This window comes from Myxocyprinus asiaticus, chromosome 11 (assembly GCF_019703515.2).
Source record: "Myxocyprinus asiaticus isolate MX2 ecotype Aquarium Trade chromosome 11, UBuf_Myxa_2, whole genome shotgun sequence".
Taxonomy (NCBI): Eukaryota; Metazoa; Chordata; class Actinopteri; order Cypriniformes; family Catostomidae; genus Myxocyprinus; species Myxocyprinus asiaticus.
Genome location: NC_059354.1, coordinates 26,368,903 through 26,393,895, shown reverse-complemented (window position 1 = coordinate 26,393,895; position 24,993 = coordinate 26,368,903). Strand labels below are relative to the sequence as shown.

Here is a 24,993-nt window from a genome sequence, read left to right as displayed (position 1 = left end):
AACCTTATATAGGTTTTTAATATTATACCCAGAAATGTATTTTAACTTGTTTTTCACCATGAAAATAGCCATGGAAGCTGGCATGGCATTAAATTACAAATTCACTCACTCACAACACCTGTTTAGAATTTTCAAGTGAACCAAAAGATCATCTGTTTCAGATTTGTTTGATTAGAGCTGGAACTGAGCTCCGCAGGAGTTTAGATTTAAAGACTTTAGTTTTCACTGTATGATTAATAGAGCAAACATAATTATGTTTCTTTGCACAGATTTAAAAGATGCCTTTGTAATGTATTTTAAATCATTATTCCAATTGGATGCTGTTTTTGGAAAATGGTGTGGCACTTCAGCACTACCAGAGCCAAGGGCAACAAACAATTATTTTAAGCTTTAGTCATACATCATTTCTAAATAATTCCTACAAGCCTGAAAGTAGCCAGACTATAACAGTCTCAAGTATTTATATAAAGAATTAATTTATTTATGTGTTTTATTAGGTACATTTTACCTTTTTTATATAACTTATAGAAATATTTGCAATGTAATTTTATATATGACACTTAATGTTTTTTTTCCCTTTCTTTCTTCTTTCTTTCTTTCTTTCTTTCTTTTTCTTATGCTTTTCCTTTATTTTTGCAGTGGGCTGTTGGCCTTTGCATTTTCGTTGTTCTTACCTGCTCTGAGCGCAGAGCATCTTCATGGTTATGAGCCTGTGATAGGTCAAAAAGAGGCAACAATATGATTATCGCTTGGTTATCTCATTCCCTATTGAATGCATTGTTAGTGGCAAAGCCTTACCATGGCAACAACTGACAGTTAGTGGCACACGTGAGTTTGCTGATATCTGAGAGGAAAGCAGCCAGGGCTTACGTGTTAGTTGTGATATCCTGTGCAATAAATCTGTGTTGAGAGTTTGCTGTGCAACAACTCAAGTTTCCACACTATTATGAGCATATAGCAGGAACACCTCAAATTACTGAGGTGCTCCATGGAGTTCCACATTTTAAAGCATGGTGGCACTCTTTTATTAAAGGTCTTGGTCACACCAACAACACTGGAATAATGAAATGTGTTTGATATATCAGCACTATCACTGATAACCAAGTAATTCTTAATCAAATTACAGTAAAACGGACAATCAGCTGCCACTGCCAGTGGTCAAGTGTTTGTAATCTGGCTCTCTTAATCTATCTGTCTATATTCTGTGACAAAAGCATACAACAAAATGTTTACCACAATACAATAATAGCTGAGAAATAAAGTGAGAAAGGCATGCAACTGAAAATGTGATGTTAACGTTTACATAATGTATTTATTATTGAGCCTCTTCAGCTCTCATGAGCTGCTTAATAAAGACCTGTACTCATAAAAATAAAGGTTCTTCGATGGTTCTTTGTAGCACTTTAGGTTCTGCTAAGAACCCTCTTCTTATCAAGAAAATGTTTGCACTGCATCAGGTTCTTGAGTTAGCTATGAATATAGCCGGCAAATTTATGCGTTTATGTGCGACATTTAAAAAATTAAAAAATCAAGTCAAATAAATTATTGTAAACTCTGAGAGTAGCATTATAGCTTCTATGAGGCACGAGAGAGAGATTGAAACTGAATTTAATATGAATATGATTCTCTATACTCTTGCAGAAACGCTGGGTCTCTCTCACACTTTTGACACAATTTCAAATGTTATATAATTATGATATTTTGATGTACCGCAAAATATTGAATCATTATATATGTATCATGATACTTACCGTGTCATGAGGTGGTTGCCAAAACCCAGCCCTATCACCTTCTGGGGCCAGATTCACGGAACTTAAAAATGACATTCAGATCTTACTAAAATTGAATTTTCTTCTTATTTTCTAACTTGTATCTATCCTTTTTTTAATAAAAATTTCACTTAGGAATATTCTTTTGAACTTACTTTCTTGATTTCTTAAGAAGATTTTCATGTATCTTGCACCAGGTTCATAAAAGGATTCTCTGAATTCTGCTGTATTTCAGCATTTCAACAACATTTTGTGACATTTATTCATATATTTGTTTATTTGTACCTGTAATAAAACGTCTGTTGAAGACATACAGTACACATGCCTAGATGTGGGGTTTCGCAGGCATCCCTTTACATCTACTCGACAGCAGTTTTCTTTTGACCCCTTTTTTTTTTTTAAGGCGATAAAAATACAGTTCCGGGTATACAAAACTATACAACAGCTTGATATTTCATTGTATTTGAGGCATGTTTTTCATTATAAAAACAACCAAATCTATCAGATATTTCCTCTGTTTTTTCTAACAGAAATTAATTGACAACTATGGTAACTAAGATTTGTTTTCCTGCCTTTTTGTCTGTATCTATATGGGAAACAGTTCTTGATGTTACATTACAGATTCTTCAGATCAGTGTATTGGTATCTGGGTTCTTTCAAGTGCCAATACATAGATAACTTTTTATTCTATAGTTTTTAAGAAAGCTATCTCTGGACCTTAAAAAGGCTGTCCTATGACACCAGGCTGTAAAATACCTATTGGCTGTAATTTGAATCTTTAATCACATATAGCATTATGTCAGTGCTAAGATTACCTCAAATATTTCGCTCTTTTAATCTTCAACGACTCTCAAGCAGCTCACAGATAACCACAGATAGACCACTATAAAGCAAGTTAGAGCTAAAAATTTAAAGGGTACATTTATTTGTTACATTCATTTTGGGAGACCATTTAGTGTAATTTACATTCCTCTATGTTTGAATGAATCTAAATGGCTGTTTGATTTTATTGCATGCACCGCACAGTATCCCTTTTTTGTATGGAGAATAATTCAAAAGTCAATTGAATCTTCTTTTTGTTTGGTAAAGTATCAGCTTGCATGTGAATCTTTGTGTGGTGACTTCCATAATGTTTTAATGTATAAATCTCTCAGCAATGCTTGTTAGAAGGTAAGATATAATTGGCGGTAAGCATTTGATAGCCGACATCTAACGGGTTCATTTATTATCAGTGTCTCATCTCCACAGTAAACACAAACACATGCTCACATGCACAGCGTGCCACATTTCCATTTCACACTACTGCTAAAGCATGCTGCACACACACATTTACACATAAACACTTTATTCTACAAGACATGACTGCCAGGTTAGATGTAAAATAAAGAGGAAGATAAGAGATCCAGTGCTGGAGGTAATGAGACAGTTCAAATGTAAGAGGAAGAGTGGTAGGGAAGAGAGAGACCCAAGAGAAAGAGTGAGAGAGAAAAACAGAGCCTAACTGAGGTAAATTTGCTTATTAGTTTCATTTAGCTGTGTTCTTTGTTTTATGTTATTATTACTGGGAATTAAGAGTTTTCTTTTTCACTTTCATTATTACTTGTTATCAGAATCAGAATCAGAATCAGCTTTATTGCCAAGTATGCTTACACATAAAAGGAATTTGTCTTGGTGACAGGAGCTTCCAGTGTACAACAATACAAAAACAGCAGCAAGGCATAGATAATAATAAAAAATAAAACTAATTATACACATACGTACAGACACACACATACATACATACATACATACATACATACATACACATGGGTAGTGCAAATCTAATACAATCTGTTATGTACAGTGTAAATACAAATCTGTTATGTACAGTGCAAATGTTTTTTTTTTGTTTGTTTTTTTTTTCAGAGGAATGAAATGGCTGAAGTGGTTGGATGTGTTGGATAAATATAAGAAAGACTAAACTGTGTATTGCACATAGTTATTGCTCAATGGGGCAATTTAACTGTTCATGAGATGGATAGCCTGAGGGAAAAAACTGTTCCTGTGCCTGACGGTTCTGGTACTTAGAGCTCTGAAACGTCGGCCAGAAGGCAACAGTTCAATAAAGGTAGTGGGCAGGGTGAGTGGGGTCCAGAGTGATTTTTCCAGCCTTTTTTCTCACTCTGGAAGTGTATAGTTCTTGAAGGGAGGGCAGGGGCCAACCAGTAATCCTCTCAGCAGTCCGAACTGTCCTTTGTAGTCTTCTGATGTCTGATTTCATAGCTGAACCAAACCAGACAGTTACTGAAGTGCAGAGGACAGACTCAATGACTGCTGAGTAGAACTGTATCAGCAGCGCCTGTGGCAGGTTGAATTTTCTCAGCTGGCGAAGGAAGTACAACCTCTGCTGGGCCTTTTTCACAATGGAGTCAATGTTGGTCTCCCACTTCAGGTCCTGTGAGATGGTAGTGCCCAGGAACCTGAATGACTCCACTGCTGCCACAGTGCTGTTTAGAATGGTGAGGGGGGTCAGTGTTGGGGTGTTCCTCCTAAAGTCCACAATCATCTGTTTTGAGTGTGTTCAGCTCAAGGTTATTTTGACTGCACCAGACAGCCAGCTGTTTAACCTCCCTTCTGTATGCAGACTCATCGTCATCTCTGATGAGGCCGATGACAGTGGTGTCATCTGCAAACTTCAGGAGCTTGATAGAGGGGTACTTGGCGATGCAGTCATTGGTGTAGAGGGAGAAGAGTAGTGTGGAGAGCACACATCCCTGGGGGGCACCAGTGCTGATTATACAGGTGCTGGAAGTGAGTTTCCCCTGTCTCACAAGCTGCTACCTGTCCATCAGAAAGCTAGTAATCCACTGACAGATAGACATGGGAACAGAGAGCTGGTGTAATTTATTCTGGAGTATAGCTGGAATGATGGTGTTGAAAGCCGAACTGAAGTCCACAAAAAGGATCCTTGCATATGTCCCTGGTCTGTCCAGATGTTGCAGGATGTATTTTTGTATTTTGTATTGCAGGTTATTATTGTATTATTATTATATTATATTATTATTGTATTCTATTATTTTTTATTATTCAATCTTATTTTAAAACATTCTGTATGTAGCGGGAGCCAGCTGTTACGTGATAACTGTGCGGTATGTGTAAAACCTCACTCCCCTGGCCTCAAGAGGCACACTAGCTACTGCTGCTGGAGGCTGTGGCCTTTAGCCTCCTCATTAGCATGCCCGCCTCCCATACCTGCTGACGCTGGTTCAAATCCCACTCTGAGCGGGTCGAGCAGGACTGGTTACAGTGGTGCCATGACCCGGAAGGGAGTGAGGTTTAGGGAGGTGAGTGTAATGGAAGCCAGCTGGTACGTGATAGCTCATTAGCACGCCTGCCTCCCATGCCGGCTGACAACAGTTCAAATCTCACTTGGAGCGGGTCGAGCAGGACCATTTAAATGTAAAGATAATTGATTTGACAAAACTACTGTACATTCCAACTGTCATGCTAATTAAGCTTTTATTGAATTTGAGAGAGAGAGAGAGAGAGAGAGAGAAAGAGAGCAGTTGTTGCTCAGTGGAGATATTTTAACAGGTGACTGAAGGATATTTATCTCATAGAAAGTTTTCACTTTGTGTGTCTATATCTTTGTCTAGCAATTTTCCTAAGCTTGTTCGTTTCCATCCATCACATTTTGTTTGCGCCTTAAGCTAGTGTAGAGAGAGAGAGAGAGAGAGAGAGAGAGAGAGAGAGAGAGAGAGAGAGAGAGTGTGTGTGTGTGTGTGTGTGTGTGTGTTGCTTGTCACATTAAATCAGCTCCCTGCTTTGTCTTGTTAGCAGATGCAGGTGCAAAAGATAGAGGGAACACCTGAAGAACTTCCACCAAACCCCTGACTCACTCTTCATATTCTCTCTCTCTCTCTCTCTCTCTGTCTCTCCTTTCTCTCTCTCTCTCTCTCTCTCTCTCTCTCTCTCTCTCTCTCTCTATTTCTCTCTCTCAGCACAGCTGGATTAAAGAGAATGATCATTGGCTTGAGGAGCACCAGAACCTGCTATATCTGCACACAGACAGAGAGAGGAAGAGGGAGAAAAAGAGTGAGTGCACGCTGAACTATCAGGTCATCCAGCTTATAAAATCTGTTGTGCTCTGACAACAAGAACAGAGAGAGTCAAGAGAGTGAACACACACACTGCGCCTTCAGAAATGCTCGGAATATGGCAACAGCATTTCAGCTCCTACATTTTCCTGGTTTTATGCTTCTTTTGGTGACAGTAAAGGAAAACACTTGCTTAGTTTCCAGAAGGATTTCGAGTGTTTTCTGCAGGTGAAAAGGACAGAAATGAAGAAAACCTCAGATTTCAGGGTTTTATGAAAGATGTCATGAGAGAAAAGAAGGATACGTCACCACTTTTCTTCTCTCAGTTTTGGAGGTAACAAACTTTTGTACATTTTGAGAGTCTACAAGTGTCAATAAGTGACATTATGAACTTGCATGCAAACATTTCCAAAGGTGTCACCTCTTCAAATCTGATGCCCTTGGACCCTCACACCTGGACACCCAGCCCAGACAACATGCTGGGCAATGTGGTCCATAACAGTTCCTTTGGGTGTAACAGCAGCTGGGCTGGCACAGAAGCGTCTCTCTTTCCTAATCTATCAATCACCGGAACTTCTAGTGAAAGGACAGAACTGCTGCCGTGGCACAGGTGCAGTGCAGAGATGGGTCAAGAGGAGTTAGTTTGCAAAAACTGGGCTGCACTTCTTATTTTGGTTGTGGTCATTATAACAGTTACTGGGAACATCTTAGTAATCATGGCTGTCAATCTGGAACGAAAGCTGCAAAATGCCACCAATTATTTCCTCATGTCACTGGCAGTGGCAGATATGCTTCTGGGAGTTCTGGTCATGCCAGTCTCCATGGTGACCATTATGTATGGTGAGTCTGCTTTGATTTTGTCTTCACAAAGGTGTTTGGTGTACTGCAGTTATCAATGAGCAATATGTTGTGATAATTGTTTGTTCATGCACATAAATAATCTCATGTGACAGTGATATTTAGACGTATACTGTATGTACTGGTTTTAAGAGTTTAGTTTAAACTTGATACTTAGTGGTTGATTGTTGTATGCTCATGCAATTCTAAAAAACCTAATTAAATCAAACTAGATGACTGTAGTAATGTCTGTTTTGTTTATATCAGCTTTCAACAGGTCCAAAAATGCAGAAACATAGTGAAGAATTATTGCTGTGCAATTGCACATGTGCATGGTATTATGGGGAAAATACTATCAATGCAATAACTGCTGCAACATATTTGTGGCATGTTATGGCAATTAGTGGTACCATTCTGACTTTCAGTTTATGGAATTTTATATTTTATATAACAGAATAGTTTTAATCATTCATTGTTTTTGTTGTTACTCCTATCAAAGTGTTTTTAATTACATTTCTAAGCTATATGCTAATGTTTAGGTATCCCACATCATGTCATGAATTTTGCTGTGATTCACAATCTGTTGTGTTTCATAAGGTAAATGTCAATTTCTCTGTAATTTGTAATGTGTGTGTGCCTTAATTGATCATTAGTGTTCTTGTATATACTGACAAGGTTATTTAATGCAAGAGGATGTCTGGGTGAGATTGTAGATTAATTTAATTGCTGCTATATTTTATAATGAGTCCAAACACATAAAAAATGCATGATATGGTGTAATAAAAAAGCTTTGATATGACTGTGGAGGCAAGGGCATGGTCGAGCGTTCATCTGGAAAGAGAGTAAGCGGTAAGTGTTCTCACCTGAGATGAATTTCTGGTAATTGCTTGTTTCTGTGTTCGCAGTGAGAGACAGGGGAAATAAAAGTGGCCAGACCTCAGAGTGTGGGGAGAGAGTGAAACAGACACCCAAAGCTGTTTGTGTGGTGGCCGCTGCTGTCTGTGATTTGAGTGAAATTGAAGCTTCACCATTACGCTTTATGCAAACGTGTTTTTATTTTTGTGTTAAATAAAAAGTGACATTCCTAAGTTGGAATCGCCATCTCCCACTTCCTCTTTTCATTGAATCCGTTACACTGGTGCCAAAACCCGGGAGAAGAGGAAGAAGGATACACTGCCATGGAGTCATCGCAGTCTTCAGGTCCCTTGCCAGGATCCACCAGGCCCAACACTAGGCCCTCATGGACCTACACGTGGAGCAGCAGCAGCGTTTTGAGGCACTTCTCTGGGCCCAGGAGAATGACTGGCGGGTGCTGCGGATCTTAGGGCTGGGGCGACTGCTAGCCTTTCCCCAGGAGGAGCGAACCCTCACGTGTTGCTCAAGAAGAAGGGGCCTTAAGATGATCCGGAGGCACACCTTGAGCTCTTTGAGCACACGGCCAAAGCCCTATGATGGCCGCAGGAGCAATGGGCAGAACATCTTCTGCTGATGCTGACCGGGGAAGCCCAGACCTCCTGGACCACACGATGTTGAAGAAGTCCATCCTGCAATGAGTTGGCCGCAGCCCAGAAGAACACCACCAGCACTTCCATTCCTTGATGCTGAGCAAGGTCGGCCGTCTGTTTGCCTTTGCTCAGCAGCTCTGTGATGCCTGCCGGCAGTGGGTGCTGGCTAAGGAGGACAGCGACGCCGATGATGTCATCAACTTGGTGGTACTGGAGCAGTTCGTCTCCTGGCTGCCGAAGGGGATGGCCAAGTAGGTCCAATGCCACCGGCCGGCGTCGCTGGATGTAGCAGTCCAGCTGGCAGAAGACCATCTGGTGACATATCCAGGGGCCAATTGCCCCACACCCTTTCACCCCCTGTTGTCTCATCCCTAGCTCTCTCTCTCCCCTCTCCTTCCTTCCACCCTGTTCCATTCCCCCGGAAACGGGGGGACATTCCCCCAAAACTGGCTCCTTTGGGGGTTCCCCGCACCAACAAACCCTGTCTCTCCACTCTCTTCATCCCAGGTGAGGGAACCCACTGCCACAGGTGTGGGCGAGAAGCTTGGGCCAGTTTGTTGGAGTTGCGGGGAGCTGGATCATGTCCGAGATCAGTGCCTGGTAATGGAGGTGGGGGCCTTGATCCGGGTCCCCGACACTCCACAGACTGCCTCCAATCGAGCAGGGACGTACCAGATACCGATGAGTGTTAAGGGGGGTGCATACCAAGCCTTGATGGATTCAGGTTGTAATCAAACCTCCATTCATCAATGCCTGGTTCAAAATGGGGCACTGGATGCAAATAATTGGGTGAGGTGTGTGCATGGGATATTTATGATTATCCTGTAGTGACTGTCACAATAATGTTCTGGGGACAAAAGCATAATGTCAAGGTGGTGGTTAGTCCTCACCTCACCCATCCACTAATTGTGTCTGTTCTGCGTCAGGCTGGTGCCGGGGAAGGGGAGGAGTTTTCCTCCCCCGCCCTAGTAGAGGATTTCCCTCTAGAGCAGTTGTGAGACGAAACGCTGAAGCACGCATTTGACCAAGTGATAGTAATTGTTTTTCAATGTCTTCAGCCGGGCATCACAGTCCTATATCCATATTTTTCATTTATAAAAGATCGGTTGTATAGAGTGGCACAGAGCACTCTGACAAAAGAAAATACAACCCAGTTGTTGGTATCAAAGAGCTGTCAGGAAATGTTAATCCAGGCAGCTCATTATAATCCGATGGCAGGGCACTTGGGACAGGGGAAACACTAAGCCATCTCATGGCCCGTTTTTATTGGCCGGGCATCCACAAACGGACAGCTTGGTCGAACAATTTAATCAGACCTTAAAAAATATGATTTGTAAGTTTGTGCATGAAGATGCTCGGAACTGAGATAAGTGGCTCAAACCCCTGAGTAAGAGGTCCCGTAAGCCTCCACGGGGTTTTCCCCGTTTTAATTGTTATACGTGCGTAAGCCCCGTGGCATGTTAAACGTCATGAAGTAAAATTGGGAGGAGGGACCTTCACAGAGATGAAATTCAATACATTCTTGGCCTGAGAGCAAAACTCCACACACTGGGGCGACTATCACAGGACAATTTGCTACAGGCGCAAGAACGCCAGTCCCGGCTGTATAACAGGGGAGCTTGGCTACAGGAGTTTGCACAGGGAGATAAAGTACTTATATTGCTGCCCACATCAAGCTCGAAATTACTTGCAAAGTGGCAAGGGCCCTTTGGCGTCACACAGTGTGTTGGGGAAGTTGACTATGAGGTAGTGTGGACGGATAGGTGCGGGGCACATCAGATTTACCACCTCAACCTCCTAAATCCATGGAGAGAGGCTGTCCCTGTATCCTTGGCGATGGTAGTGCCGGAGAGGGAGGAGCTCGGACCAGAGGTGAATCTAAAAGCCAATCAGTTCACCCCAGTCCCTTGTGGAGACCACCTCTCACCGTCTCAACATACGGAGATGGCCAGGATGCAAAATGATTTTTCTGACATATTCTCACCTCTCCCCGGCTGCACTAATCTCATAGAACACCACATCGAGACAACCCCCGGGGTAGTGGTATGTAGTCATCCCTACCACCTACCCAAACAAAAGAAACATAGTACGGGAAGAATTAAAGGCCATACTTGAATCCCTCAGTGATTGGGCCTCCCTGGTGGTTCTGGTGCCTAAGAGCGATGGCTCAGTCCAGTTCGGTGTGGATTATAGGAAAGTCAACGCTGGGTCAAAATTTGATGCGTATCCAATGCCTCGTATTGACGAACTGCTCAATCGGTTGGGCATGGCTCGCTTTTATTTGAAGCTGGATTTGACAAAAGGATATTGAAGATGGTTCATTACTGTTAGTGTGGGAATAAGCAAGGAGTTTTTATGATGGAGCTTGACAGTGAAATGTGTTGCATTGTAATGCTGTATTTCAGCTTCTCATCACCGTTCCATGCTAGTGGTTTGAAGAACCCCAAGGCAAAGAGGTTAGGATCACATACTGAAAGAAACCTGTCACCTCTTTTCACAATTCCCATGTCTCTGTTTCTGTTCCCTTTGCACTTGCATTGGGTTGTATGTATTAGCATTGGCTTGTACGTATTAGTACTATTAGTCAGGGTCTAGATGTGAATAACGTCAAGACAATCACATGTTACAGCTAAAACCTAATTAACATAACAAGGTGTGAGTGTGTGAGCTGAATGACCTCTGCAGCTTACTTAATGCCTCTGTCAAATGAGCAGACAAAAGAACTCATTAGGAGTGATGATGTGGATGGAGAATTGTGAGAGAAAGTTTAATTATTTGTCTCCTGGTTAAACTCTGGACTGATGCTATTCAAAATTAACTGGATGCTGGAGAGAGTGCTGCTCAGCACTTTAGCTTTGCTTTTATGAAGCAATCTGTCTTTGTCTGCTGGCTGGTTGTGCTCTTTTTGGTTGCACTGAAAATGTGTTCTTGCTGTTCTTGCTCCATTTCTATGCACCTTTTCTTATACCTGTTAATTGCCTTAATTAATTTCTTAGTCCTTTTATTTGTTGGTTGAATCATCCTCTGTCTGTGCCATTCTCTTTCTTTCTCTCTATAAATCCCTCTCTCTCTCTCACACATTTGTTTTTCTGTCATGGTGATATTGTTTTTTATACTGTGCTTTTCTGTTCCCTCGTATCCTATCCCTAACTTTCACAGAAAATGTCTTACATTTTCATTAAAACATTATTTAATATGTTTATAGAGGCTTTTTCTTCATGGGAATTTTTGTCTGGTCCCCTCAATGTAGGTGATTTCAGGTTTTACTATTTTATGGAAGACATTTGATCAATGACACATAGGCTAAATTAATTATTGGGTTATATGCAGAGGAATAATCTTGTTTTTAATTAATGTTTCCAGGTTTGCCTTCTTGTTCTAAACCCCTCACCCTAAGTACTTCATCTCTACAGACATAAATGATACCTAAAATCATGCGGCTTGTTAAGAAGAGATGTACTATTACTGGTCTGAGCAATCAAGACTTACAATTTTGGCCACAGGCAAGCGCCACACAAATTTTCTTTAGGAAATGTAAACATCTGTTCTTGTTTATTATGAGGGCTTGACAAAGCAAAAATACTGTTTTATTATTTCAGATTATCAGTCTTTTTCTGAGACCAAAATCTTCAAACTCTGACTCCTCCAAGTGTTTTCAAGTTTCTTCCACCTGACGGTCACTCTATCTGTCTGCCTACCTTTTGACTTTGGCTTTTAAAACCTTCACACTTCATGCTTTTAAACCTATTTTAAACTTTCTGTCAAACGTCAACATCAAAGTATCCTTTTTTTTATTAGTAGTATTATTTTGCAATAAGCTGTTTATGTGCCCTTTTGATTGAATGATAATTAATGTTTCTTTTAACTGATAATGGGTTGATTCAGCAGCCAGCTGGTTTATACTGTGTCAGCAATAGCATAATGCAGTCACAGAGGAAAAAAGCTCTGTCACTATAACACTGTGGGATGCTCCCCAAAATCAAGACTTCAGAATGGTCTATTTTCATGCACAGGTATTCTAAAGAATATGGAATGTATACAAACTCAATCTTAGTGTACACAAAATCAGATAACTCTAAGAGGTAAATAAGGGAATTCTGAGTGGTACAAAAGGGAATTTCTTGATGGACATATAGTGATTCCACAGAAATGTCTTGCATCAGAGACATAGCCTGGCGGGTAGTGCATTCTTGCTGAAAAAAAAAAAAAAAACACTTTTAACCAGCCTATGCTGGTGTTGGTCTTTACTGGTCTTCCAGTCTGGTCAGGCTGAAAAAAATAATAAATGAAACAACAAATATTGCTCATAATATATATATATATATATATATATATATATATATATATATATATATATATATATATTAAAGACTTATAAATGTATGTTTTGAACTTTACCTAATTTATATAAGTAATATAGTCATGACACAATATATTGAGTTTATGGTGTAAAAATAATGAAGAAATTCAACAAATAATTGTGATTGAAATTGACATTAATCTGGAGTTTAGTAAATCTAACATCTAACAAATCTAATATTTAAGATTCAATGGGAAAGCATGTGCACTCAAAGTTTAGTTTACTTAAAATGAAATCAACACAATTTCACTGAGTGAAATACACTAAGATTTGTAAAATGTAAGTTTACTCAATCCATTTGTGTACGAGTGCAAGGGAGGCTTAAAGGGATCTGGCTGAGTGCTTGCAGAAATGTGTGTGTGTTTCTGGTTAGAGAAACAGGCGAGAGAGAGGTTCCCTGTCTTAAATTTTGAATGGGAGTTCTTCTGTATATGTATTGGCATATTTGAACATACTGTGTGTGGTCTACAAATATATAGATAACAAAATATGATGTTAAGAATAATCATATGAATAGGATCATGAGCACATGATATACACAATATGTTAAGTAATAAAAAAAATAAATAAATAAATAAAAAGAATTGTAAATTTACATGTACTTGAATATGTTCAATCCAACAATCCAAAGTTATTAATATAACTGATAAGGAAAAGTTTAGCTTAACAATATGCTATTATACATTTCACTAAACATTTGTTAAAATTCTGATTATTCACACATAAGGGTTGAAATGATAAAGAACACAACTAGGTGGCATTGTTAGGGCTTTGGTATAATTTTTGTTGGGACAATAAGATTTATTTCATAAGCTTTTTTAAAATTAAAATATTGCTTAATAATATTTCATGTGGAATATGCTTAAAAAGTGTGCATTAATAAAGTGCAAAAATTATGCACTAGACCAAACCAACTCTGGCTGGTTTCCAGCAGAAAGGTTGCTTACAGGATGTTGACACTTACATGCATTCAACAAATCCAGCTTGTGTCATCCCCCAATGCCTTTTCCCCCCAATCATTTCATCTAAATTATCCATTGTATTATATATTAAAAGGTGAAAAGCTCATAAAACATGATTTTAAAAAGGTGTCTTTCTCTGCAGCAAGTGGTCAAGTGCAAGAGAGCTGATTTTAGTTTCATCTTTACATAAGCCCTTTCATTCTCTGCCTTTACATTATCACCTGTTCTGAGGGAACGTCTCTCTGGAGAGCGCACAGAGAACATCCTGAGAACACAAGGATCACTAACAAAGGATTGGAGAAACACCAGTGAAAATTCCACTCAATAACTTGTATACATTCCGCTCAGCTTAGGGGAGAGCAGAGACACTGAAAAGCTTTCAAAAGAAAGAAGAGATGGCAGACACATGACAGAGAGAGGGAGAGAGAGAGAGAGAGAGAGAGCAAGAAACTGACACAGTGGACAGAGATTTTTAAGACAAGTACAGAAGAGAGGGATTTTATCTGAAGCAACAGTGGTGATAAAATCAGAGAGGAACTCCCATTGAGTCCCGTGTGCTGACGTATTATAGCTGTGACGAAGTGCTGAGTAATCCAGTGCCACTGTATAAATAGCACTGTGTATTTGTTAGCCATGATCAAAACAAGTAAGGATAGATACAGGCATGAAGAGGTGACAACAGCTTTATGATAAAACAAAAGACACCAAAGTTAAATACATTTTGAAATAATTATTAATTAAAATCAGTTATTCCACCAAATAATACAGTTCAAAAATCTAACTGTAAGCTGCTTACAGTTGCCAAGCAACACCTGGAGCATTTTAGGTATAGTTCCCCAAAAATTACAATTTGAATCATTTACTTAACTTAATGTCATTCCAAACGTGTATGACTTTCTTCTGCAGAACTCAAAGGAGATGTTATGTTTGAGACTGACAGACTCCACTCTCCTGTCACAACTGACTTTTCAATGCATTTTTTTTTTCCATACTGTGAAAGTGAATGGTGACTGAGGGTGATAAAAGAAAGTCATATGGGTTTGGAACAACATGAGGGTGAGTAAATGATGACACAATTGTTATTTTTTGATAGTGAACTTTCCTTTTAATATAGATTATAAGGTCACAGGTGTGTATTTGAAATATAGTCTGAAATATCAGTTTTATTATAATAATTTATCTGCTCAGTTTGTAAAATTTTCAGATTCTTTAGAAATAAATCATTCAGAAATAATTCACATTTTATTTTCATTGTAGCGTCTCTTATATTCATGTTGCTTTTTTGCTCTTCACTGTTCCCCATTTGTTTCTGTTTATTTTTCCTTAGCTGAGGATGAAGTGACAGTTAGGGAAGCCAAAATAAAGGGGATCAGAATACACACAGACACTAATTTCCCCTTGATTCTTTATACCCCTTAATCTCTACAGCAGAGCTCTGGCATAAACTCCCGCCACGTCATTTTACCATGACGATAGAGTGTTCCAGAGCAACACTCAAAGCTCAATAGATGCCGTTAATACAGCACTGATGGTTCTCTTGCACCGGTGGTCTCTAGGTTGCCACAGCGCTCACTGACTAAAAAGAGAGGAGTGACTTAATGAGCAGCATGAAAAGCTAATGATGAGAATCTGCATAAAGAAAGAAATATATCATTCATTTCATTCTCATTAGGGCCTTGGCCACTTCAAGCACTTACCTCTTTGTCATGTTTATAATGGCTGCTTAACTATTACCCATGGATCATTCATCTGCATTATAGATCTTGAGGGGTGTACTATCTGTAGCATGGTTGTGGAGAACTATCATCATGTTCTTAAAATACGTGAGCCCTTATAAGAAACCAGAACTGAGGCAAAGGCTATGTTCACACTGCAGCAAATATGGTTGTCAGTCCTGGGGTGTGTTTCCTAAACAACGATGTAACTCATGGCTTAACCACCATAGTACGATGCATCGTTAAAATTAACTCACTAGTCACGACTGTTTCCCGAAACCGTAGTAACTATTTTGCACATCTATCATTCGAACCATGTTAGTTCAACAATATAGAGCTGTTGTTAATGAATTACACAGGGGGTGGAGTAATAAATTCTGCAAATATTAAATTATAATAGCTCATTTACATGTACACCAGAAAGCTGTTTAATGCGAGAAAGCTGATGAAGACAGGAAAGCAGCGTACAATGTGTAATGCGATAGATATGCATGCTATATATGCTGCAATAGTGGGGTTTTCCTCTACATCAGACATCTGCTGAGCTCGGAATTGCATAATACCCATACTACTCTTACTACTTCTGCCATATCTATCAATGGCAGAAATAGTATGAGTACAGTAGTATGGGATTATGCAATTCTGAACTCAGCACTTGTTTACCACCCCCCCACCCCCCACACACACTTGAGCACACCCGAACATGTGCACTCTTCAAAAACATATAAATGCCACTTAACATAAACATGCGCTAATAAACACATAAAAGCCGTGTTCTCCGACAGAAACTGTGTGTGACAAAGTGCTTTCTCTTAACAGCCTATAATCCCCTAAATGGCTGCATTCGCGTTTACGTGATGTTTCAGAATGTCGCTTTCTGCGAAAACCCCGGAATAAGCTGTTTTCTTAAATGCACGTAAGATATATATGGAATGAAAGATATAGAAGTCTCAATGAAGTCAAATGCTGTCCACACAGCAAACTAACAAAAAACTATGCTTCTAACCACAGGTAAAGTGCAATGCTGTTTGTGAATGTTTGTTGGAACTATGGTTTCAGGAAACCTACTTATTCATGCGATTATCTAATCAGCCAATGGTGTGGCATCAGTGCAATGCATAAATCATGCAGATACGAGTCAGGAGCTTCAGTTAATGTTCACATCAACCATCAGAATGGGGAAAAAATTTTGATCTCAGTGATTTCGACTGTGGCATGATTTTTGGTGCCAGATGGGCTGATTTGAGTATTTCTGTAATTGCTGATCTCCTCGGATTTTCACACACAACAGTCTCTAGAATGTATTCACAATGGTGCCAAAAACAAAAAACATCCAGTGAGCGGCAGTTCAGCAGACATAAACACTTTGTTGATGAGAGAGGTCAACAGAGAATGGCCAGACTGGTTCAAGCTGACAGAAAGGCTACGGTAACTCAGATAACCACTCTGTGCAATTGTAGTGAGCAGAACAGCATCTCAGAATGCACAACATGTCAAACCTTGAGGCGGATGGGCTGCAACAGCAGAAGACCACATCAGGTTCCACTTCCTTCAGCGACAGCTGAGGCTGCTGTCAAGGAATGGAAAAACATAGCGGTGGTCTTAATTTTTAATTTGTAATGGATTATTTTATGAGTAGCATACCCAACACTGTTAATGCATTTAAATACTTTAACTATAGTGCATGCCTTATCGTTTGCTTCAAATTGTGCTGTAGCTTAAACGATAGATTGTTGCACTTGTGATCAGTGTAGGGCAAGCTACTCAAAAAATTAGCTAGCTGTAGCTAGCTGAGCTACCAACTACTCAACAACAACAACAACAACAACAACAACAAAAATAGTTAAGCTAAGCTAAAAGCTACACTTCAGAGAAAGTAGCAAGTTACACTACAAGCTACACGCCAAAAGTAGCTTGCTATATGTAATGTTTTTTTGTTTTTTTCCACAACCAAATGTATAGAGCATACTGTCATAGACAAAGCATCTAAAATACTAATCACAATATGATTATCTAAGCCATGGTACAGTATAGTGCAATACAGTATACAAGTAAACAGTATGGTGCAATATGAAATGTTTGTGCATGTAAAAAAAAATAAACATGTAAATTAATATTTATACATGCTACCTATACAAACGCATGTGTTCAAAATGAAAAATCACTATTATTAATTTTTATTTTTCACATTTACAGTATACTACTACCTCTACAAACCCATGCCCATTTGAACATAATTTCCTTTGCACATTCCTGTATAAAAACTTATATATACTTATATTTATTTACATATACTATTCATTTGATCCTGTAATTCTGTGTCTAGCTGTTGTATTTCTGTGTGTATTAGGAATTTATGTTCAGAGGCCAAATTTTGTGTGCGTACTATTCTGTATTTACAGAGTGCTTTAAAGTACTTCATGGTACACCCATGGTAATTTGACATATGATTACCATATTCATTTACAATTGAATTTAAATGGCGCTTCAAGGTAATTCAAAGAATACCAAGGTTCTACTATGGTACTTCACTATATGATTTACTTACATATACCATTGTCTTAACATGGTGCCCCCTAATGGTACATGTCCAAAAAACATGGTAATTCCATTGTATCTTTTTTATGTATTTTTTTATTTATTTTTTATGTGTTTTCATGTTGGCTACTAAATGATTTGATACTCTTTCAGTGGTAAAATATCTTTCCCTGCAGTGCTGTTCACAAGCTGCACATATCTTGAACTTAATAAAGACTTTCTTCATCACTGGCTAATGATAGGACACTCACAGGTTTGGTTTCCATTGATTGTAGATCCACTGCAACCAGCATTATCATTATTTTCTGTATTATAAATTATTCTGTGAGCATTTTGGCAAGTGAGAGCACTCGCCAAATGATTCAGCAGCGCGTGTGAGCTTTCTGAGTCATTCACTGTCAAATTTACACTGCTACCTACTCAAAAATATAGCTTCGCCACTGAAAAGTTACTTGATTTAACTTAGCAAAGCTACCACCTTGCTATTCAGAAATGTAGTTAAGCTAATAGCTTCGCTATTTGTAGTGAAGCAACTGCCCATCACTGCTTGTGATACAAAGAATCAGCCTAGAGTACTGAAGAACACGTGTGTCTGATTTGAAAATGTCATAGAAACACCACAAAAAAACTTGGTTGCTTCAGTAATTGCCTTTTTCATCTCACATTTGCTTTTTATGACATTAACGCTTAGGTTAATGTTCAGGGTAGGTAGGTTTTGTTGATTTAAAACTCAATAGAGCATTAACCTTAAAAACCTCATCTGTTTGGGAGAAAATTTAACATGCTTCTAACACTACTCAGTGGACATTTCACAGTCACATTTTATTCATGAGATTAGGCTCGATAAGACTTTCCAATGTTATGGAAATTACCATCTTTAACACAAGTCTCTGTCGCTATGGCGCTATTCATGGCTATCATGTGTTTAGGAATGTGGACTGGCTTTCATTTAGACTAATTGAGCCACTCCTGTCAGATGTTGTATGAACATGGTAATTCGAGAATTACACTTATTAAATGTATTTTAACATTCTAAAACATAGACTGTGTAAATGTAGCCTAAATATAACAAGATGTCTGGTTCTGTATCTGCAAATGTAGGTCAAATTAAACCATTTTGAGTTTTTTGCTGGACAATGAAGAGGTTAAGCCACAGAGTGAAGCTGTGAGAAAGGTGTGTGTGTGTGTGTGGACGGGAGGGGGCGATTAAATAATCTGATAGATTCAGGACTGTTTAACGAGGCAGAGGATGAGTTCAGGAAGGGTCCGAAAAAACGAGGTGAGCCAGTGGGATTGTAATTATCCACAAACACGCACACATTCCTCATGACACTTACAGAGAGATACCTCCCTGCCTGGCTTTTTTCTGTTTCAACGTATTGATACTCTGATGCATGTAATCATGCCCTCTCAGTGGTCATTGCTTCAGCGTCCGGATCAAATCAATACTTACTGAATTAATGCAATTCAATATGTGCTGACACTTGTTGCTTTTCTAGAGTCTTTTGTTGAGATTTGTCATTCAGCATGCTTAAATCTTAGGTTTGTGGTTTTTGTACATTTGAGTGAGGCAAAGCCTTTAAGGGGGTTGGCTTGTGTGTATGTGTATGTGTTTATTCATTGTTGATAAGATGTTGTCAAACAATTTGTAAAGGTTAGGCTACACACAAAATGAAAAATCTGTCATGATTTACTCACACTCGTATAATTCCAAACCTGTAAGACTTTCTTATTTATGCAGAATACAAATTTTTAATTATTGTCTTTTTGTCATGATGCCATTTTGGTCTTGTTTTATTCTTGATTTGGCAGGATTATTTTATCGTGTTGTTCCTGTGTGTTCCAGTTACCCTCAGTCGGTTTGTTTCATGTTGTTCCTGTTTATCCAGTTTTCTCCCAATTGGTTTGTTTTCAGTTTTATTATTATCTTGTTCCATTTTGTACTCCCTTGTTAGTGTTTGTTTGTAAGTTGTTTTGTTTATTTTGTAAGTTGTTTTATGATTTGAAGCTCGATTACACTTCCTGTAATGCCATCTAGCGCTCTGTGCATGCATCAAGCACTAGGGAGTGTAATCAAGCTTGAAATCATGATTGTACCTAGAGACTCAAAGCAGGGGCGGTTCTAGACCATTTTGACTGGGAGGGCCAGGGTGGGGCCGGGTGTACTTGAAGGGAGGCAACTTTATTATATGTTAAATGTCCCCTGTACACATTTAAAACATAATTTGCTGTTTTAATATTTGCGGACATGTAATTGTTTTAGGTAAATCAAAGATTCACCAAATTTGTGACCCCGTCTGTGAAATCCCGGCTAAAGTCGCATAATCTAATTATGAGATTAAGAGCATCAAAGTAGTCATAGCCATAAAAAAGACGAAAATAGGTAATGTGTGTTTATTGCTGTAAATTATATACCATGGGATTTGAGATACAATACTTAAATTTTCATTTATAACATGAAAAATACTGAAATGAATGATTATTGGCACTTTATAATTTTGCGCAAAAAATACCGGACGTGGGCTTCCTAAACATTGATTTCAATCGGCTCTGGGTTTATTTTGGCACAAAAACACCTACTGATTCTTGTATCATTCGGTTCAGGAACTTCTTTTCTACCAATAGAAAGTGTAAATAGACCTTATTATCAATCCGCACGAGCGGCAATTAGGTCAACACCAGTTAAGGCAAAAAAATGCGACTTAAGCCGGGTTCCGATGTCTGTGGAGATTTTTTTCGTGTCATTCTTATTTTAAGAACAGTTTATTTGTTTTGTAGCTCAACATTCTGTCAATAATAATCAGCTTATTTGAAGGACATTTTAGGCCTACTACGTGTCAATAAATCGTTTTCTGGATGCTGATGCGTCGGGTTGATGAATTAACTGTCTGACATGGCACCTATGAAGTGTGAGCAGGAACAGAAAATAGCTGATTGCTTAAACAGCTTGTATGATATTAATCTCAGTGGAATTGACCCAAATTATGATATAACCTGTTTTATAGCGGATTATTTTCTGGAGGATGATGGTTCTGTGTATACAGAGTTTGAGACTGACCTGTTAAAGGGATAATTCCCTATCTGTCACTCACTCGACGTTGTGTCGATGTAGTGACACTAGGGGTCATTCTTGGGAGCCCGAGACACCTCTGGTCTTTGATAAAATGCCAATGAAAATTGGCGAGTGGTATTTGCATGCCACTCCCCTGGACATATGGGTATAAAAGGAGCTGGTATGCAACCACTCATTCAGATTTTCTCTTCGGAGCCGAACGGTCATGCTCACTGAGCTGAATTCTACTGTTCATTCACATTTCAGCGGCTTCTCCCTCCTCTGCACTGGTGCACTGCAGAAAACGCCCCTGGGTGCTTCGGCAGAAAACAAAGAGAGTATATTTTCTGATAGAGACTTTTCCTCTAAAAAGTATATTTCTCTAAAAGAGCGGCACACACGGAACGTCTTTTTAAAGACGCGTCTTTTTAAAGATGCCTTTCCACGCCCCGCTACAGTGCCTTTCTTCCTGGAAGTGCACGAGGAGCTGACGAATCATGGTAGGCACCTTTTACTGCCCGGCCCCGATTCCGCAGTTCCCCCACTCTCACTACCCTCGATGGCGGGGCGGCCAGGGGCTATACGGCGACGCCATCGAGGACTTTGCCCAGCAGTTCTCGGCGGTGAAACAGCAGACGGAGGCTATCCGGCACATCCTGCCCCGGCACGGCTCAGGATCCCGCACCCCGTCTGCTCATGTGGGGACTGCACTGGCTCCACTGCAGCCCACCCCTTCGGCCCGGCCCCGGTGTGGAGCCCACCACAGGAAGCAGACGCCACCCGTCTCACAGTCGGCTGCTAAGAACCCACGGAGGTCATCAAAGTGCCCCTGAGATGGGCGTCCCAGGGACGAAGAAACCCACTCACCTGGAGCTGGTAAGAAGACCACTCCATCCCCCGGTGGAGGGCCGGGTGGAAAATCTTCTGTTGCCTTTTTGTTTGATTTCGCCACATGCCCAAGTGGCTGCGGTACTCAACAGTTCAGCAAAAGAGCGGCTTCCTTCCTCCCTGGGTCACATATCCAGTGTGCACGGTCGTAATCACGACTACCGTCCACGGGTTTTTCCTTGCAGGATTGGTGCTCCAGCAGTGGTCTTTCCGCCCCTGAGTGCCCAGCTGTGGCACACAGCTGCCCCTAATGTGTCAGTCTCCATGGGTTATTAGAACAGGCCTCTTCCTCCCCTGTCCCAGGCTGTTCCGGGGGTGTTCACAAGGAGCCAGGTAAGTGCTTTGATGTCCCTAGACTCAGCACGGCCACGACGTGGTGTGGCACCTTGAGCTCTGCCCCGCCGCGAGGCCCCACCTTGCATGGTATGCAACCACTCATTCAGGTTTTATGCTGAGGAGCTGATATAAGGTCCGGCCATTTCAGCGGGTAGTTCAGCATTGTGGCAGGAGGGACACAATGTCTTGTTCCCTCCATCAGGGAACGGAGGTTACACAAGTAACCATGACGTTCCCTATCTGTCACTCACTCGACGTTGTGTCGATGTAGTGACACTAGGGGTCCCTATACGAAATGCCACAAATGGCTGAACTGTGTTACGTGAACTGGCGGTGTGTGGTGGGCAGACTACTGTGTGCCTCATAGCCAGCACACCAGGTCGACACGTAACCTCCCCCAACATAGTTATGAGTGTCGAACGGCCCTTTGGGGAAAAGTCGACTACCCAAAAGATAGAGACAGGCTAACCCTCTTTTCCCCTTCTCTTTTTCCACTCCCTAAAAAGAAGGGGGAATATCTGACTGGGCCACCAGGTCTAGTCAGGGGGTGTCCCTCCCAAGGGGAAGACACCACGGAGACCACATCTCGCCCAAAGAGGGGGGGGTATTTAAGTGAAAGAATACGTCACATGGTCTTTCCAACCATGTGGAGAGTCTTCAAGGTAGATCCTACCCAACGGGGGAGGAGTTACTACAAACATGGAGACTGGGGCAGAGGGGTTCTGCCCAAGGAAGATGCAGTTTGCCAACAGAGAAACGAATTAGCGGAAGATATATATCGCATGGGGTTAGCCTTACAGGGAACTGCCACATGCGGAGCACCTACCCCAGAACAGGACTCTTAATTTAGCACGTGTACTGGGCCGGCAGCGAGTCTCTCCGAAATCTTGACTGCCACAGGGCTCGGAGGAAGTCAACCAGAGAACAAAGCTTGTGAACACTACTGAGAATTAATGGCGCATGTCTTCAGCTCAAAATGAGGTGGAAGGCGCTATGTGCAAGCGATACACCCGGCCGGCTATCCTGGGCTTATCCGCTTGTATTGCATGCCACTACCTGGGACGAAACCGGTTCCACCCGGAGGTTGTAGAACCTTGCAAAGGTGTTGGGTGTTGCCCAGCCTGCTGCTCTGCAAATGCCTGTTAGAGAGGCACCCCTGGCCAGGGCCCAGGAAGCCGCTACACCCCTGGTAGAATGCGCTCGTAGCCCTACCGGGATGGCATGTCCTGGGCGTGATATGCCATAGTTATGGTGTCAATGAGCCAGTGGGTGATCCTCTACTTGGAGACAGTGCTTCCTTTCCGCTGTGCACCAAACCAGACAAAGAGCTGCTCAAAGATCCTAAAGCTCTGCGTGCGATCCAAATAGATGCGTAAAGCACGCACCGGACACAGCAATGATAGGGCTGGGTCTGCCTCCTCCTGGGGCAGCACTTGCAGGTTCACCACCTGGTCCCTAAAAGGGGTCGTGGGAACCTTGGGCACATAGCCCAGTCGGGGTCTCAGGATCACGTGAGAGTAACCCGGACCTAACTCCAGGCACATTTCGCTGACAGAGAACGCTTGCAGGTCTCCTACCCTCTTGATGGAAGTGAGCGCAGTCAGGAGGGCAGTCTTCAAGGAGAGTGCCTTAAGCTCGGCTGACTGCAAAGGCTCAAAGGGGGCTCTCTGTAGATCCTGAAGAACTACAGAGAGGTCCCATGAGGGAACGAGGTGCGGTCTGGAGGGATTCAGCCTCCTGGCGCCTCTTAGGAACCTGATGATCAGGTCGTGCTTCCCTAAGGACTTACCGTCGACTGCGTCGTGGTGTGCTGCTATGGTGGCAACGTACACCTTCAAGGTGGAAGGGGACAGCCTCCCTTCCAACCTCTCCTGCAGGAAGGAAAGCACTGATCCGACTGCACATCTCTGGGGGTCTTCCCATTGGGAAGAACACCACTTAGCGAACAGACACCACTTAAAGGCATCCAGGCGCCTCATAGAGGGGGCCCTAGCCTGAGTGATCGTGTCTACCACCGCAGGTAGTATAAATCAGCTGGACCACCTGAGGGTGGAGTCTCTACTCTCCCCTGAGGGTAACCTGCCGTGACAGCACGTCCGCTGTAGTGTTGAGGTTGCCCGGGATGTGAGTGACTCGCAGCGACTTGAAGTGCTGCTGACTCCAGAGGAAGAAACGGCGGGCGAGTTTTGACATACAACGAGAGCACAGACCACCTTGACAGTTGACATATGCTACCATTGCCGTGTTGTCTGTCCGAACTATCACGTGCTTGCCCTGGATCAACGGCCGAAACCTCCGCAGGGCGAGCAGAATTGCCAACAACTCGAGGCAGTTGATGTGCCAATGCAGTCGCGTGCCCGTTGCAAACAGTGCCCCAGCCCGTTTTGGAGGCATCCGTCGTGACCACGATGCGCCTGGAGATCAGTTCTAGAGGAACACCTGCCTGTAGAAACGAGAGGTCGGTCCAAGGGCTGAAAAGACGGTGAAAGACTGGCATGATGACCACGCAATGTGTCCCGTGGCACCATGCCCATCTCGGTACTTGAGTCTGAAGCCAGTGCTGAAGCGGTCTCATGTGCATCAACCCGAGTGGGGTGGCTACCGCCGAGGATACCATAAGCCCCAGGAGCCTCTGAAAAAGTTTCAGTGGAACCGCTGTTTTCTGTTTGAATGTCTTCAAACAGGCCAGCACTGACTGGGTGTGCTCGTTCATAAGGTGCACTGTCAAAGAGACTGAGTCCAGCTCCAAACCGAGAAAAGAGATGCTCTGAACTGGGAGGAGCTTGCTCTTTTCCCAGTTGACCCAAAGCCCTAGTCGGCTGAGGTGTGAGAGCACCAAGTCCCTGTGTGCGCACAACATGTCTTGAGAGTGAGCTAGGATTAGCCAGTCGTCGAGATAGTTGAGAATGCGAATGCCCACCTCCCTTAACAGGGCAAGGGCAGCCTCTGCGACCT

At 41.5% G+C, this 24,993-nt stretch overlaps 1 protein-coding gene across 1 annotated transcript in view; it reads left to right on the top strand.

Moving 5' to 3' along the window:
• The first annotated feature begins 6,231 nt into the window (after window positions 1-6,231).
• LOC127448385 (5-hydroxytryptamine receptor 2A-like) overlaps window positions 6,232-24,993 on the top strand; it is a 48,335-nt gene continuing 29,573 nt past the window's right edge. The window contains exon 1 of the mRNA XM_051710870.1: window positions 6,232-6,685. Within this exon, the coding sequence (XP_051566830.1) occupies window positions 6,232-6,685 (454 nt within the window). The remainder of the gene's footprint in view (window positions 6,686-24,993) is intronic.